The 18169-nt window shown below is 43.1% G+C and overlaps 2 protein-coding genes across 2 annotated transcripts; one reads left to right on the plus strand and one right to left on the minus strand.

Moving 5' to 3' along the window:
* Positions 1-2332: 2332 nt before the first annotated feature.
* LOC123163044 (flavonoid O-methyltransferase-like protein Os11g0303600) lies at positions 2333-3557 on the minus strand. Its single transcript, XM_044580803.1, has 2 exons — positions 2754-3557; positions 2333-2629 (listed from the first exon to the last, which is right to left on the minus strand). The coding sequence occupies exons 1-2, from the start codon at positions 3540-3542 to the stop codon at positions 2333-2335; spliced, it is 1086 nt and encodes a 361-aa protein (XP_044436738.1). The 5' UTR covers positions 3543-3557.
* An 8144-nt stretch (positions 3558-11701) lies between these two features.
* LOC123163052 (uncharacterized) lies at positions 11702-17708 on the plus strand. Its single transcript, XM_044580816.1, has 2 exons — positions 11702-12110; positions 15869-17708. The coding sequence occupies exons 1-2, from the start codon at positions 11821-11823 to the stop codon at positions 17403-17405; spliced, it is 1827 nt and encodes a 608-aa protein (XP_044436751.1). The 5' UTR covers positions 11702-11820; the 3' UTR covers positions 17406-17708.
* The last annotated feature ends 461 nt before the right edge of the window (positions 17709-18169 follow it).

Consider the following 18169-nt stretch of genomic DNA (forward strand, 5'->3'; position numbering starts at 1 on the left):
CTCTAACATGTGATCGAACTTCAGCTTCTCCTTTTCACTTTCGCATTGCGTCCTTGCATCGACAATGACCCAGCGGAGATCATCATCATGGGGCACATCGTCTGGTTCCTCTTGATCTTCAACAGCTTCCCCCATTGCAGCACATCGGGCACATCATCTGGTTCCTCTTGATCTTCAGCAGCCCCCCCCCCCCCCGTTGCAGCATCACCGTATTCAGGGGGCACATAGTTGTCATCGTCCTCTTCTTCTTCGCCGTCTTCCATCATAACCCCTATTTCTCCGTGCCACGTCCAAACATTATAGTGTGGCATGAAACCCTTGTAAAGCAGCTGGGTGTGCAGGATTTTCCGGTCAGGGTAAGACTTCGTATTCCCACATTTAGGGCTTGGACAACACATAAACCCATTCTGCTTGTTTGCCTCAGCCACTTCGAGAAATTCATGCACGCCCTTAATGTACTCAGAGGTGTGTCTGTCACCGTACATCCATTGTCGGTTCATCTGCGTGCATTATATATAATTATGTGTGTCAAAAGTAAGAAAATCAGACAAGTATCTATCTAAAGTAAGAAAATCAGAAAGAAGATAAGAACAAGAGGCTCACCATGATGGTGCCGGCGACGAGATCGGCTCGGGCGGTCGACGGTGGTGAAAACGGGGACGGGGCGTGACGGACCGCTAAATCTAGACAAATCTCGGGAAAAATGGAGCTCCGAGGTCGAGCTTCGAGAGGAGAAAGCTTAACTAGTGTCACTCGGGCATTTCATCGAACACCTCATGTGCATAGGAGGTGAGCTAGAGCACCCAAATGCCCTCCCCTTGCCGGCCAGAAAAAACAGAGCACTGTGGAGTGCTCTGCGGCGGGGACGGGTATATACAGGCAACTTATTTGTCCCGGTTCATGGCACGAACCGGTACTAAAGCCCCCCCTTCTGTCCCGGTTCTATGCACGAACCGGTACCAATGGCCGTGGGCCAGGAGCGCGGCCCATTGGTCCCGGTTCATGCCTAGAACCGGTACAAATGGATCCAGACGAACCGGGACTAATGCCCACGAGGTCCCGGCCGACCCCCTGGGCTCATGAACCAGGACTAATGCCCCCCATGGGTCCCGGTCCGTAAAGATCCGGGACTAATGGGCTGGCCAGGCCCGAACCAAAGCCCTGTTTTCTACTAGTGTCATCTGCCTATTGATGAGTGACATATAAATGGAGGCCTGGCCACCTAATCACAATTCACAAGTGCCATAAAATGGCTGGTGTGCACGCCTTGATACATATCTGCAACGCAATGAACACACTGCACGCATTTGTTAGCTATGATGTGGCAGGGACCATGAGACTTAGTATTCACATTTGTATTCACTGCTGTATAGCCCATGTCTGTCACGTATTGAAAATAATGCTATATTAAATACAGATCTCAAAACACAAACATATGGATTTGATATGCTCCTCGCGATGGAACCATGTCCCAAAAATCCGCGTCCATAGAATTACTTGATATTGATATGTGTATTTCAGGCGAATAAGTGTAAATTCACTTTATCTTGGATTGACAACGAGAAATGTATTTTAACAGATATTTGGTAGTATCTGTGGCTGGTTATATTTCTGAATAAGAGAACGATAAATTTATATTAGTAAGAGAAATAACAATGTTGGCATAACAGCTCACACTTTTACACCTCGTGTTTAGTTGCAGACCTTAAAGATGTGTAATATTACATCTTATAAGTATTTTTTATCAATCTAAAAAATTTAAATGTTGTCCGTGAACCTTCGATGATATCAAGTATACTTCTGATCATAATTACTTGAAACATCTCATACCATCATTATTCTACAGATTGTAAAACTAAGTCTTTTGTTTTTCCTATGCTAAATCAAACAAACACAAATAGGATTTGAATGTGCATGATATTCCAATCCTGTGTTTTTCCTATTCCTGCGTTTTACAATCCCATAATTCAAACAGGCCCTGCAACCTAGGATTCGTTCCATATGGTCAAAATGTGAATTATTTTTATCAATCGGTATAATATGTCAGAATTATTAAAATAGAGGACAACGAGTAACCGCTGTTGTACCTTGGGATAATCCCTGTCAAAAATCAATGTCATTTTTTTTACAATAAACTCTTTCCATCAAGGTATAATTTATTCTCATAGTCTTTGCGCCAAACTATGGACACAACCAAATGTGTATGATAAAATTTGGGTATACACATTACCGGAAATAGGGCTAGCAGACCATACAAACTTTAAGCATCACCCACGTACATATGATGTGGGAAATGTAAGCAAGTATCTATAGATATTGCTGGATAAGCAAGCTACGGATGGACTTCGATGAGGGACCGCATTCCCAAGACATTGTGAATTTTGTAGTGACTAAACCCCGCTTCCATGAACATCTTGTGCCAGTTCTGCTCGTCCCTTGCTTTACCATTAAATAACATCATCATGGACAAATCCATGGTAAGCTGGCCTTCAAGTATTTGAGGTGTGGGCGATCCAACGACGGTATCAATGATTATCACCTTGCCAGCTTTGGCTACGTGGGAAATGGCCTGTCTACATCGCGTGAGGATCTTCACGCAGTCCTGATCGCTCCAGTTATGTAGCACGTACTGCCAATCGGATCAACCATAAGTAATAACCTTAGTTTAAAAAATTGCAACACTTATTATGAACTGGAAGGAGTAGGAATTAGATGATGTCATTAGTAAGAAGTGAAGTTAATTAGTACCATACCTTAAGCAGAACAGCATCAGCGGGTGGCACGAACTCCATCATGTCACCAGAAACAACATCAACCGTGCCATCGGGCGAGATTCCTTGTATCACATGTGGGAGGTCCAACACCGAGCACTTGACACCTGGGAAAGCCTCGGCTATGGTCCTCGCCGTGGTGCCGTTCCCACCAGCAACGTCAACCAACGACGTTATCCCAGCGAACACCTCGCTGCATTCACGGACAGCAAGGGCGGCGACGAACTCGCTGGTGGCACCCATGGCCCCGTTGAACAAGGCATTGAATTCGGGGTCACGGCTACCGACGCCATACAAGCTCCCGCCATGCGCCATCATGAACGGCGAGCCCGTCGTGGCCCCCTCCTCCTCGCTCAGGAGCCACTGGTGCAGCCGTAAGGAGGCCGACACGAACAAGTCGGTGGTGCCGAGGAGCACGCACGGCGACATGCATGAGCTGCCGTCCACCAGGAGACGAGAAACCGCGTTGAGGTGGAAAACCGTGGTTCGTGCCCCATCGCCGCCGGCAGGAACATCCTCGGCCGTGAAGATCCCGGCCGCAGCCAGCATCTTCATGAGGCGACCCAGGTAGGGGCGTTTGCTTGGATGGAGCGGGACGGCGGAGAGCAGCTCGGGCAAGGAGGCGGCGCCACCGCAGCGGTGGAGGGCATGAGGGATTCCAAGCTTCACGGCACTGTTCAATGCCATGGACTTGAGGTACGCAAAGGTGTGGCAAAAGAGCTCCGCATCGGCTTGCAGAAGCTCAGCTTTTGAGGTGGCTACCATGGGCATGGCTGTGGTCTGATCCATTTCCCTCAATTTTGCTATTGGTATTAGGAATGAACATCTGCAGTGAGGGTTACGGCTGATTTATAGGACTGATAGCACCACACAATCATAAGAGCATCTCCAATAGATGAGTAGATGTAAAAATAATTAACTTTTACATCTCGGGGGCCTAAAAAAGCATCTCCAATAAGATGATGTAGATGTAAAAAGAATTACATCACCTGCTTCAAGTGATGTAAAATATAAAACTTAGAGATACAAATTTTCATCTCCAACCGCCGGATATGTAAACCCAGATGCAAAACGGTCAGCCGCACACCAACCCAACCACCCTAAAGTTTCCCCTCCCCTCCCCGACTGGCCGCCTACCTCGATCCGCCGCCGCGTCGCCGGCCTGCCGCACCCCGTTGCCGGCAAATCCAGCCTCCCCACCCCTGCCGCCACCGTATCCACACCGCCCATCGCCTCTAATCACCCCCAAATCGCCGCTGTTTCGCCACTCCGCCGCCGCCCGTCGTTCGTCCTCAAGCTTGGCCATCGCCCCGCCGCTCGTCCTCAAGCTCGGCCGTCGCCCCGCCACTCGTCCTCAAGCTCACTAGCCGCCCCTGCGCTCCTCTCCAAGCTCGTCCGCCGCCCCACCGTTCGTCTCCAAGCTCGGCCGCCGCCGTTCGTCCTCAAGCTCGGTTGCCGCCGCTCGTCTCGATCTGCCGGCGCCATGCCGCCGAACTAGTTTTACATCATCTGTTATACATCATCTGTTGGAGCATAGTTTTACATCAAATTACATCATCTGTTGACTCTTTTTTTGATGATGTAGAAAGAACTTTTTAGTGATGTAAATTATACAACACCTACTTTTACATTTCTAAATATACATAATTTATTGAAGATGCTCTAAGAGAAGCAAACAGTGGACTGGGAAGGGGGAGGGGGCGACCTAGTAATTAACGAAAATACTCATTTGCTACCGATGATGGTGGCTTCTCACGCTCCACACGATCGGCAAGTGGCCATGAGCCATGACAGACTTGTTCTTTTGTAAACAACAACTTGCGCACATGCTATCACCTACTAGGCGTCAGAACACTGCAGGTCACAAGGCCCATGCAATAGCCATGGGGCAAATTCTGGACTGCAAACGACCGGACATTTCTTGTTCGGCGCCTTAAGGTGCATTCTATTAACTAGCGCTGATAGTGCTTTACCTGGGCCAGCCCATATACAATTTTATTTCTTTAACTCCCAAAAAATGTGCAAGAAAGAAGTTTCAAACAAGGGAAGTGTGCACCCGAAGGTAAGCGCACCAACCACTTGGCTGCTCCACCCGTTGTGATATAGTACTTGCTTTTTTCCTTCTTTTATTTGTTTCTTCAGTTCATGTTTTTTTCTCCGGACATTCATTTGGTTTTTATTTTTTTCGGACTTTCTTCTTTTATTTTTTCTTAAACGTGGGGATTCTTTTCAAACCAATGATTTTTTCCCAAAATTCAGGAAATTTTACTCAAATTCATGAACATTGTTTTCTGAAATTGATGAACTTTTTTTCAAATATGTGAATTTTCAAAAATTTCATGGACTTCAAAGAACTTTTTCAATTTTATTAATGTTTCTTTCAAATTTTATGAACTTTTTTTACGAACTTGATACACTTTTTTCAAGTTCGACTGACTTTTTTGCAAAATGATTAACTTTTTTCAAGTTTGTGGTTATTTTTTCAAAATTATGAACTTTTTTCCGAAAATCAGTTAGCTCTTTTCCAAAAATAAGTGAACTCTTTTCCAAACCAATGATTTTTTTCAAAATTGATGAACTTTTTAAAAACAAAATTGAACCTTTTTCGAAATTGATGAACTTTTCTTCAACTTTGTGAACAAATTTTAAAATTCCATGAACATTTTCTGAATTCAGGTTTTTTTCGAATTCTATGAATTTTCGGTTTTTGTTGGTTTTCGTATTTATTCAGAAGTAAACTATGAACTGGTCAACTGTCATGAATAAAAAAGGAAAATAACTGTGTTTTTTAAGGGTTGCATTTTAAAGATAAAAGAAGGAGTCTAGCACATCAGGTGTGATGGGCGACTTGGTCAATGCGTTCGTTTTTAAAACTGGAGCATCGGGTTTTGGATCATGGTGTGCACACCCTTTTTTGGGTATTAAACGGAGAAAAAATAAGTAGTAATGGGTTGGCCCACTAGGCGCTGCAGTGAGCGCCGGTTCGGTTCTACAGCCACGTTTTCAAACAGTCACTTTTTGCAGGCTAGCCCCACAAATCGAGAATCCAGCACACCCATGGGCCGCTTGGCTGTTAGACAAAAAAATTATTTACCTTAATAAAAAGACAAAAAACATTATTGTCTGACCGTACCCTAATACCTATTTCTATTTCGCTCCTTTAGCGTTGTTTTCTACTATTCTGGCAACTTCGCGCAACCCACTCTGTCCTGGGCTTGGCCTATTTACATTTTTTATATTCTCTTAACCTTCGATAAATATGAGACCGAGGTGGAGAGAAGAACAACTTACTTGTTGTGCACACTTACTTCTCTTTTTTCTTGTGTGGCAAATGTAAGGCTAAAAAAGGCAGTGCATTCCATGGTTTTCTTTCTGCTTTTTCGCCCAGATTTTCTCCAACTTTCTTTCACTTTTTTGTCTTCTTTTCCTTTTCCTTTTTCTTTATTTTCTTAATTTGCAAACTTTTTCAAACTCACGAACCTTTTAAAATTCCCAAACCTTTTTCAAATTCATAAACACTTTTCAAATTCATGGACTTTCGACAAATTCATGAAGTTTTTTCAAATCCATGATTTTTTTGTAAAATTCATGAACTTTTTTTGAATCTATGAAAATATATTACAGATTAATGATAATTTTCTAAAACCCGCAAACTTGTTTTCAAATCTATGAACTTTTATTCTAGTCTGCGAACTTTTGCAAATCAACGAATGTTTTATAATCCGCAAAATTTTGTTTAACACCCAGGACTTTTCCAAATTCGCGAACTTTTACCTTATTCGTAATGTTTTTTCAAATTCATGAACTTTATTCAAAATCATGTTTTTTCTTCAAAATTCATAAACTTTTATCATTTTTTTACTATTTTCAAATATGTGAACTTTCCCCTATTTGCGAACTGTTTCAAATTGGTGAAATTTTTGAATTCCTGAACTTTTCAAATGTGCATACTTTTTTTCCAAATTGGTAAACTTTTTTCAAATTTGTCAACTTTTTGCAAATTTATGATCTTTAAATTCATAAAAAATATGCAATTCTTTGATAAGTCAATGGCCAATGGCGTCAAATGGTCAAAGGGTTGAGCATTCAACTGTGAAAAGTTCAAAGGTTAGTGGTTAAAAAGTTAAACTGCCAACTGATGAGAACAATGCTCGAGCTTGAGGCTGCTATGGAGCGATCGATTAAGATGCTTTAGTGGGACCTTGGTAAACTTCAATCATGTAGGCCAACACACTCTGTGATGTGATGACTAATGGATGCATCTTCCTAAGATTCATATATCATGCTTTGTCATACATATAGTTCACACCATTATGAATTTTCATCATGCTTGTATACGTGTTGCAGGTTATGTACTTTATAACCATAACTCCTTTCATCAACATTTTTTTATGTTTTTTTTCATCATTGTGCCTTAGATAGAGTGCATAGTGTTCTCCACAATGATTATGCTCAAAGGACCAACCATCTGGTTCAATGCAAAATCCTTGTTGCTTGGCAATTTATAGAAATATTATACTACTGTGTGAACAGACCGTTCAAATGGCCTAAACAGAGGTATGTTTTGTTTTTCATATTACGACCTGGAGTTGTTTTATTTTGAGATGGTACTTCGGAAGAGTTATACTTCCTACGTTACTAAATATAAGACTTATTTACAGTTTAAATTGAACTGCCAAAACGTCTTATATTTAGGAATGGGGGAGTAGTAAAGTTGAGTTATGACTTGATCACTAAGGATTCTTCTTATAGAAGGATATGTTTAGTACTCCCTCAGTACCAGTGCATTAAGCACATTATGAAAACCAGATAATCCCAAAATACTTATGTGTGATGCATTAACTCCACATCTCATTCCTTGTTTCTTGCCATGAAAAAAGTAATCAACCAATAGGGGACGTGGGGCATGTATGTCTTCAATGACTTGAGACTAGCATATCGTGCAGTGGTTAGTTATCTGCATTCAATGGCATTAATTAGCAAATAAACATCAAGCTCTCTCGTTTTTCTCCCCGTCTTGGTCAGAGTGCACAACCTAAGACGCCTAATGCACCGTTGCGGAGGGATTACACTATTTTGGTGAACTAGAGTTTACCGAGTGCATGGTCAATGGTAAGTGCTCTTAGATTTCAAAATTTTAGTGTGCTTTATAAGCTTCGTTTCTCCATCGATATTTTTTTTCTATAATACGCATAAGCAAGCATATCATTGTATTAACAAGAAACAGCAAGGAAACTGGATACCACACCTTTCAGCCATTCAAACGCTAGTCACGAGGATTAGCAACCACACCCACCACGCACACCCAGTGGCATATCTAGCGGGTGTGCCATGGCACACCCAGAATTTTGGAATGTTTTTTACCATGTAATAATTAGCTGTTTTTCAAGACCCATCTAACCTAATCAAAATAAACCTCGTTTTTTTCTATAAGTGTGTACACCCTCTATTTTATTTCTAGGTTCGCCACTGCGCACACCCACAAGCAATACGAAGCATGCTACACCTAGAGCAACCTCATGCCAATGATGATGGGGTAAGTCACACCTAGACCAAGCATGCTACTCTCCATTGATATGCAAGTAGCTCATGTGTAGGATATATATTTTTATTGGTAATGCCACTTTCAGCTAGGAGAAAACAATTGCTTTCGTTAGTACTCCCTCCTTAAAGAAACTAGAAGATACCCCGCGCGTTGCGGCGGGAATTTGTAGAAAGCGACTAATGCGCACAGAAAATCTTAAGCAGAAACAATCTCTAAAAGATAATATCATTATAGAAAATATTTAGGTTCATTTTTGCCAGTAGAAACTACCAACTACCTAAGCATAACCATATGCCCATATCATTCATTGAATGCACAAATCAGATGCTAAAGTTCTTTCATAGCAGCACTATTTCAGTTCACCAAATGTGAGGATCTAAGGTACTATCATAGTGATGCTCCACCGGTGCAGTAATGCAAGATTGTTCTGTAATGTGGGTAATTTCTGCAATACTATGTTACTTGTCATTATCAGAACTAATGTGGTGATTTGTCAGAACCATTTGTGAAAGTCTTATAGCTGTACATTCTACCGTATCTACATTTTTTAATAGATTATTCTATCTCTTTTATTCTGAACGAAATCAACGATTAGAAATTTTAATCAACAAACAATGTAATGAGTTATGTGTGTACGTTAATTAGATGATCCATGCAGCTAGTTATCTATGATTTCCATGACAACATGTGGTCAGAAGTTTGGGCTTGCAGGAACTGAAACACAACTATTTGTTACTTATCAGGTTATGCTCGCCATTCTTGAGATTTGAAGAAATTGAAATGAAGAATAAACATCGGGACAAACAGTTGGGGACACTTGGAGAATAGACTCTTCATATCTACTCTTAATATTTCCATCAAGATCGTTGATGGGTAAAAGTTGCATAATCTCATGGTAAATCCGAGGCACGCCCGGTAGCCAACATGCGCTTGGAAAATTTGAAGGAAACGTTTAGACATGAATTATCTACGGTGTCCCACAGAGCTAAGGAAACAATCTACAGTTCTCAATAATTGCTCGACAACCCGATGTAGTTCCATATTGTCCGTGTCAAAATGAATTTTGGCACTCCATCCTTCCATGTAGCATAACCATCTATAGTTCGTCGTTGTGAAGTAGGAAATCAGATAGGACAATTTGTCAATAAATACAGAAAGAACAACCTGTAAATATGGCATAGTTAGGATGGAAAATGATACAGAAAGAACAACATGTTAATATGGAGTATTTACATAATTACAGAAGCATGGCAAAAAAAAAATCAGCAAATGGTATGGGATAGCCTGACGGTGAAGTAGCAAGATAGTATACAGGAGGAATGAATTAATGGAGATAGGAATAAGGAACAACCTGATATAAAGCAGATTTCGTGAGGGAGTTAGCAGCACGTGAAGGGAACTCCGGTCTCCAGACTTTGCCCATCACTGTAACTCATATGAGCGGAATAGACAAGCATGTAGCAAAATTAACGGCACGGCAAGATTAGAGATATAATCAGGTGTTTATTACCTCCTCATGGATAAGATTACGGGCTTGCCCGTGATTCAGCAGGCAAGCGATACATGGATCGTGGATGTGCCGGAGATGGCGCCACAGCGTCAGCTGGAGCTTCGGGTTCGGAAAGGTGCCACTACTCTCGAACGCACCCACGCCTCTTATCCTGACCATCGGTCTGCCATGAGATGTGTGCAACAGTCTGTCACGTTGCAGGTCATTTGCAGATGCATGCGCTGTTATGTCAGTCCATTATGATAATTTAGTATTTCCTGTCTTACGTTGCAGTGCTGGGTCCTGCGGTAGGCGGTGCTGTCGGTGCACCACCACAGACCAGCCACTGTTGTAGCTGCACCACCTTGTCACTTTTCAGTCAAAACATCAGGTAATGTCTAATGAGTTTTTATTTTGCAAAGGGAACATCTACGGTCAAAAAAAAAGAAGAAGCAAAGGAACACCTGTGGCACCTTTGGTAATCACACCTCACGAACTTGATTTATTTTCACGCATCCCAAACAATAAGTGCCTGCTCACTACTTGTCGCTCACCATAAAAAGAAAGGAAGAAAGGAAGAAATAAATCTCACCGCTCAAATTGTTTATGACTCACGGGCGGACACGTTTGCCTGCTCACCATGAACAGTGGCCTAGGAGTCGCATCAGGTTTTAAAATTTGGCGTTATTCCAGTCATTGTTACTGTTCAATTCAGTAGTAAAGTAGACCAGCGCGACAGAGCTCAGTTTAGATCTCAAGGATGAGCACCATCGAACCAGCGGTCGGGATAAGGTGTGTGCACACACTCGAGAGTAGTAAAACCGGTCTCGCCTCCTAATTCACCCTGTCCAACAGTGGTGGTTAAGACGTGGCCACAGTATCAGCAGACGACGGGCGTTGACTGCAGAGGATTTCAAATTCGCCGCCTTCAGCGCGTAAATTTTCCAGGGCAAAATCTCACTACCTGGTTCACCTCTAGCACTTTGATTTCCGAGGGCGAAATCTGATTACCTGAGTAATACTCTCGAGCAGGGGCACTAATTCTTGTGTGTGAAGACTATGATAGTGGTAGGCTCCGTTACTTGTAATTTGTTTGGTGAGGAAGATGAAGAGAATATGGCCTAGAAGAGGAACAGAGTGATGGGAAATCAATCAGCAAGGGAATGATTTGAGGAGATGAAAGGGGCCACAACGCTGAAGTCAGAAGCTAGCGGGGAGAGGAAAGAACATGTGCGGTAGAGGGAGAACCGTTCTCTTCGGCAGTCAAGCGTTAACAAAGGCTGATGTGGCGAGGCTGTTGTGGTGGTCGGGCCCATCCGTAAGCCGGTGATGGAATGTTCATGTGGCAAGCCCGCTGAGGTGGATAGGCTACATGTCAAGAGAAATAGGATAGTGGGGATGAACTATTTAGGTATTATATATAGATTATAGATCCCCGCAAAAAAAATAGATTATAGATGTAAGAGCGTTTATAGATCACTAAATTAGGGTGTAGGTTGGGATGTATTCTTCCCTAGATGCCCAGCTAGGATACATATTGGATGTTGTCATGGTACCAGCCACCTCTATCATGCACCTTCATCTTCTCAATTTTGGGAAAGTACTATGCGGCTAAAAGAATTTGATTTTTTTAGAAGAAGCTAAAAGAATTTGATGTGGTATTGCAGTACAACAAATCCACACTCCGGTCCAAACTACACGTACGCTGGTCCACTTTTCTTGTCAACACACACTGGTCAAATAATACCCAAACGGAACCTTAAAAGAAAAATTGGCCAGTTGAATATATCCAGTCGCAAAAATAAAGAATATATCCAGTAGAGTTTAGCCCAAGTCAAACGTATATATCTTATCTGGCCACGAGACGGTTGCTCCCCACCGCTTAGCACGCCTCGTCAAATCAAATAACTAACCGTCCCAACAACTTGAGAAGACCTCGCTGCACCCAATCCCAATCCCTGAACCCTGCCCCCCACTCTCCTCGCGATCGCCTTCTCCTCGCAGCCCGGCCGGCGATGGGTGGAGGGATGGCAGCAGACCTGACGCACGGGGCGGTGGCGGCGCTGGTGTCGGGGCTGGGGCAGGTGATGGGCGCCGTGCTGCAGGTTGTGGGCGCGCCGGGGCCAGCGCCGGCGGGAACCGTGGCCAGCACGGGGCAGTTCGGCCTCGTGCTCTCCGACGGCGTGCACTCGCTGGAGGCGGTGCTGGACGTCACCATGGACGGCCTCGTCACCGCCGGCCTCCTCCGCGCCGGCTCCGTTGTCCGAGTCCTCGACTACCTATACAGCTATGCCGCGAACCCAAGGTACTGATCACCATGCGACGGATCGTTAACTCCCTCTCCCCGCATCGATCGGTACTACATGGATTGGGGTTTTGCAAGGTTTTTGTGCGTGTTGCCGTGATTCTAATCATGCGTTAGGGTTTCGCATCCAGTCTAAGTGTCTAAGTCTAAGTCTAACCGGTTCATGCGGTGGAATTAACTTTCAACATTCAGGCAGGACCCCATGCAATTTACAAATCTGGAGTAAGTAACCTGACATCTATTTTTAGTAAACTGGGGTCGGCCGGTGTTTCCAAAATTACAACCTGCTAGGGCTAGACTTGTCTGTAGGGATAGTTATTTTGGGCTCGGATCAAGATCAATCACGTACCGAGAGTGTTTTATTATGTCCTCCACAGCCATTCCAAATAGTGCTGGCTGCACACAAACCCACCTGATAGCAGAAGTTTGTTTGGAAGATCGGAATTCTGGTTTTTCCTTTATCTGCTTGTGGGTTTAGCCTTTCTTGTTGAACGCCAATAACGCCCACAAGTTCGGTCTGGGGACCCAGACCGAACGAGTTGCTTGGTACCAGCGATCAACCTACCGAACAATTTCGTTCGATAGGGAAACACCACAGCCCAAACGCACTGCCCATCGGTCCCTACAGGCCTTTTTCGTGCAAAAACCAAAAAGAAAAATAAAAGACCAGTAAAAGAAAACCCAGATTTTTACTAGATTTGCCATTGTCCTTAAAAAAACTGGGCTTTATTAATCACAGCAAAATCTGAGCTTTATAAAATACATTTATCGTATTTTGCCATGGCAAAAAAACTACATTTGCCATTGTCCAGAAAAGTAAATTTGTCATAGCAGAAGAAAAATAGAAACTAGAAATTTGTCATGAGCGTTTAAAAAAAATGCCGTGTATGTTATAGTAAATTGCCATTGCGATACAGGAAGATTAGCCATGCGAGAAAAATGAAGGTAAATTTGCTGTGGGAAAAAATTAAATTTTGCCATGGATGAAAAAAAACTTCAAAAATTCTATGGTTCAGAAAAAGTGAAAATTGCCATTTTTGTATCAACTACATTTGCCTGATCCATAAAACTAAAAATGCCATGCGCACATAGAAAAGAGGTATTTTTGCCTTGTTGCGAAGAGCAAATTCACCATGGTGTTAAAAAAAAGAACATATAAAAAGTGTTTTAGGCTCATGGCAAAAATGGAGTAGTAATTGCCATGGCAATTTTGTAGACTATGAAAAATTGGGTGAAAATTGTCATGGTCCATTAAAGAAAAAGTTAGCCATAATCCAACCAAAAAAATTACCATGGTCCATAAAGTGAAAATTTGCCATGTTGGAGGAAAATTTGCCATGGTAGATAAAGCAAATTTGCCATAGTTTGTAATTAAAAAAAGTTTGACATCATCATGAAAAACAAGAACTTGCCATGGAAACTAAGTGAACTTGCCATGTGCATTAAGTGAATTTGCCGTGGGACATCTAGTGACTTTGCCACGGCAAAATCACTAAAAAAAAGTTTGCCATCGTCGTGAAAAAGTAACTTGCCATGGGCATTAAAGTGAATTTGCCATGGGACATCTAGTGAATTTGCCATGGCAAAATCACTAAAAAAAATTGACATCATCGTGAAAAAAGCACTAAATTGAATTTGACGTAGGACATCCAGTGAATTTACCATGGCAAAACCACTAACAAATTTTTGACATTGTTGTGAAAAAAGAAACTTGCCATGGCAAATTAAATTTTGCCATTGTGTTGTGTAAAAACGTGGTAATACTTTACCATGAGACATAGGGACAAACTCCAAAGCACTTACATGTGATCTCTACAAATAAAACGAGATTCTACAAAATTGCCATGATTAAGAAGACATTTGCTGAGAAAATTGTCATGGGCTTGAACAATAACTTTACTAAAATTTACCATGGCCCCCATGTACAACCACATGCCATCTTCAGCAAAAGTACTGTCCTACTGCCCACATGTAAATTGCATAGTGTGTAGATTGAAGGTCCAACCTCTCCCAGGAAATGCATGCTAACTGGATGAAGATTGTGGCTAAAGTACCATTGGGGCGCAAAGCAAAAGAAAAGAAAGAGATACATTTCAAAGAACTTCATCCAATAAAGGGATACACATGTCGCTGTGCTTTTGAGAGCAACTAAAACATTTGGTCAAGTTTGAAGCCACAAAATTTTCAGAATTTTTTTGCTTGCTATTTTTTTACTGTTTGTCATAAAATCCAATAAAGAGAATTTTTTTTACAAAAACTTGTCTCTCATCGCAAAATCCGTGAAAGCAAAAACTATTATCACATTAACAACTAGATATACAGATGAACCTGCGGCTCATGTGTAAACACCAAGACTAGATTTTTCATCATAAATGCTTCTGTAATACTAACGCTTAACTAGAAAAAAAAAGGTAGTGTGGTGCCATCTTAGGCAAGACAACATCAATATTAGTAACAAGCACAGTAATTTTTAATAGGCCACATGGATTTTCAACTAGTACACAATTTGTATCTCCTTCTGTAGATCGTATACTTTTCTAGGAATACGTCTCTAACACTATAACTTAATCATCAAACTAACACTATAACGTTAAGTGTATCTGTATCTCCTTCTGTAGATCGTATACTTTTCTAGGAATACGTCTCTAACACTATAACTTAATCATCAAACTAACACTATAACGTTAAGTGTTAATTTGAGAACCTGCTTTTAAACTATCACCAAGAATATTTTTTTGCGATTTTCCTCTAGTTATCTTGGTGTCTCCGATCTCGCAGGTTCTCTTGATTTACCAGAGCAAATGTACCTTTGTTTTTTAACAACATGTGTTGGGGCAAATTAACCCTTCTCGGTCACACACGCCGAGCGGCCTCCTGGCGACACAAACGCCGGACAGAGGTAGACAAAGAAGACATCATAATTTTCCCTGTGACCAACGCTGCAGCACACGAACGCATGTATCTTGGCTTTATTTCTCACAACGACTCGAACAATACATGGAGGTACACATACGCAGTACTACCCAGAGGAGCTCTCCTGCCGGCCGGGCGCATACCACGGTTCCGACGGAGACTACATCTACCTCATCTCTGGCTCCGCTGTGACTCACTCATACCGTCTCACACAAGCAATACAGGAGGGAGGGTTTTATACGCATGCACACACACCCACACGCATGAACAGGCCACAAGCACACGTACAAAGCTAACCAACTAACCCGGCCGCACTACCAGCACGACTCACACGGCGCCAGGACTCAGCCGCTCCTCTCGCCATGGCTGCATCACATGCATGCATGCCATCCACTAACAGCCCACACCGCAAGCAACAGACACGCTCGCCACGACCATCGATGCGGCCACGCACCGGTGTCTGGCTCGACACGCACACACACGCGTGGCTTATGTCTAACACTAGATTGTAAGCATTAATCTTCATCACAGTCAGTTGTTTTGTGATTATTTTTCTTAAGACTGCAGATTTCCGAGCTACAGATTGATTTTACTTTTACTGGTTATTTTGCAAGTTTTCACTTGTTTTCATCAATTATCATAGTCTACATGCATGTTATTTCTGCTTCAATTCTTTTGTTTACTCCTTTGCTCTTGTTGATTTTCATTTAACGGTTTTGTTTTTGTCAATGCAGTCTATTCCACTTCCACGCAACTTTTCTTTCGATTGAACTACTTATGTGTGTTTTATCCGTCCACAATTGTATAATATTTTCTGTTGTGTATTCTTTTAATTTTCTGTTCAGGGTCTTCGTTGTTTTCCAGCTCGAAATACTGCAAGCTGAGTGCATGCTGATCGGGAGTCCCACAATTTATGAGGTCAGTGACGCCGCTCAGCCCAAGAACGGATGCTATTCTGATAGACTGGGCATACATAGGCCTGACATGATCTCAAAGGTTCAGCAAGGTGTTACCAACATAGCATGTTCTCGTGATCAAGGCTTGGCAGGTTCCTCTCGTGCTCCAAGGTTAGAGAATGCTGTGAACAATCTGCGTGGATTTTATGATTTAGTGTCAGCCCAGAACACAATAGATTTCAAGATGCAGCAGCTTTCACTGAGGAATCAAGGCCAAGGGCTCGCGGCTCCTCCAACAAACTGGGAAGGCTTCGACTGTACCGGCAATACATACCGAACCATTGCACAGATCAAGGATGAGAACTTTAGGATGTCCAGTCAACCTGACTTGATCACGGTTGTGGCTGCAGTTTCACATGTAGACAGTGGTGCCTTCTGCTACCCATCTTGCGCCTTGATGTTCGACGGTGAGAAATGCAATAACAAGTTGAAAGTTGATGCTGATGGGTGGTGGTGCACGAGATGCCTCTGGAGGTCCCAGACCTGCGAGTACCGGTACATGCTGAACTGCCAAATCAGTGACCATACTGGTTCAACCAATGCTACAGTCTTGCAACAGGCTGATGAGGAAATAATTGGCTACACAGCACAAGAACTCCTCATGATAAAAGATGTCGAGAAAGACGGTGTAAAATTTGAGGAAATCATGCAGGGTATCATTTGGCGTCAGTGTGTACTTAAGCTGAGAGTCGAGGGCCATGGTGTGATGACGAAACGCAGCATAGTTGAGGCTGAGAAGTTGGTGTCACCGAATACCAGCCATCTCCTAGGGGCGATCGGCAACCTGTTAAAGAGCGATTCGTCCCCAACTCCATGGGTGCAATGTGGCGTGGCCCCAACCACCCGTCGTCCCACAAATCTGCAGGCACGATACACTTGTGGAACTTCCAACAATTCCTATGGCAGCATGAGGAGCACCAAGGGCGCAAGCTACCGGCGCCCCGCGGATCAGCTTCCGCATTTCTCTACTCCACCATCAGCCTATGGCAGCAGGATGAGCACGGGTGGCGCAAGCTATCGGCACACGGCAGATCAGCTTCTGCAGATGGCTACCCCACCATCAGCCTATGGCAGCATGACAAGCACCGGTGACGCAAGCTATCTGCGCTCCGCAGGTCAGCTTCCACATATCTCTACTCCACCTCCACCATCAGCCTATCGCGGCATGATGAGCATGGGTGGCGCAAGCTATCTGCGCTCCGCAGGTCAGCTTCCACACATCTCTACTCCACCATCAGCCTATGGCAGCATGATGAGCACGGGTGGTGCAACCTATCGGCACATGGCATATCAACTTCCACAGATTTTGTCTACCCCACCATCAGCCTATGGCAGCATGATGAGCACCGGTGACGCAAGCTATTGGCCTTGGGCAGGTTATCTTCCACAGATTCCTGCTCCACTGTTAGGAACAAGAATCATGTAGGAGGAGCTAGCTAACATTTCGGATGGAACAGGCGCAGCGAGGGCTGGCTCACCGATGATCCACTGCAACTGGGCAACCTCGCGTCGGAGCCTGCCAGACAACTCTGCTTGTCAGCTTAGTTATATTTTTTTGTATATGAACCTATGAAGTTTGCTTTGAGTGGTGCTACAGTGTGTGGAATTTTATTTATGTGGACGGTGGGTATGGGGCGAAGTGCCTCCTCCTGTTCTGGGTTTATATGGCCTCAGCTTCCCTTTTATCGAACTTCTGCTAGTAACTTGAGTAACATCAAGCTATCGTTTTGATCAGTGTGTGCCTTTTATGCTCGTGTTTTTTTTGTTATTTTGATTTTTTTATACTCCTGTTCTGTTCTTGACTGACGTGCTGATGGTCTTTCTTCTGTCACTCATTCCTAAGATTTTTGTAGGGTTCGATCTATCTATCTATTTTTGTTTGTTTTTGTTGGTGTTCCTGCGTCAACGGCGCGCCCGTGGATTTCGCTTATAACTTGTTATTGGTCCATGGTATATACAGCGGCACTGGCTCACAGAAGCAACAAACCATCTGAAGTCAGCAGGATTTTGGTTTACCGGAAAATATGCTTTTAGTCCCTTAATTTTGCACAAAGTGTGTTTGCGTCTTTTTTGTCAACATTTTATATGCTCCGTAATGAACAGTAAAAAAGTAAAAGCATTCAAACAACTCTGATTTTTTGGGTGCAAATTGTGACAAATGTTCTCAGTGCCTGAAAATTTCCATCCCGA

This window comes from Triticum aestivum, chromosome 1D (genome assembly GCF_018294505.1).
Source record: "Triticum aestivum cultivar Chinese Spring chromosome 1D, IWGSC CS RefSeq v2.1, whole genome shotgun sequence".
Taxonomy (NCBI): Eukaryota; Viridiplantae; Streptophyta; class Magnoliopsida; order Poales; family Poaceae; genus Triticum; species Triticum aestivum.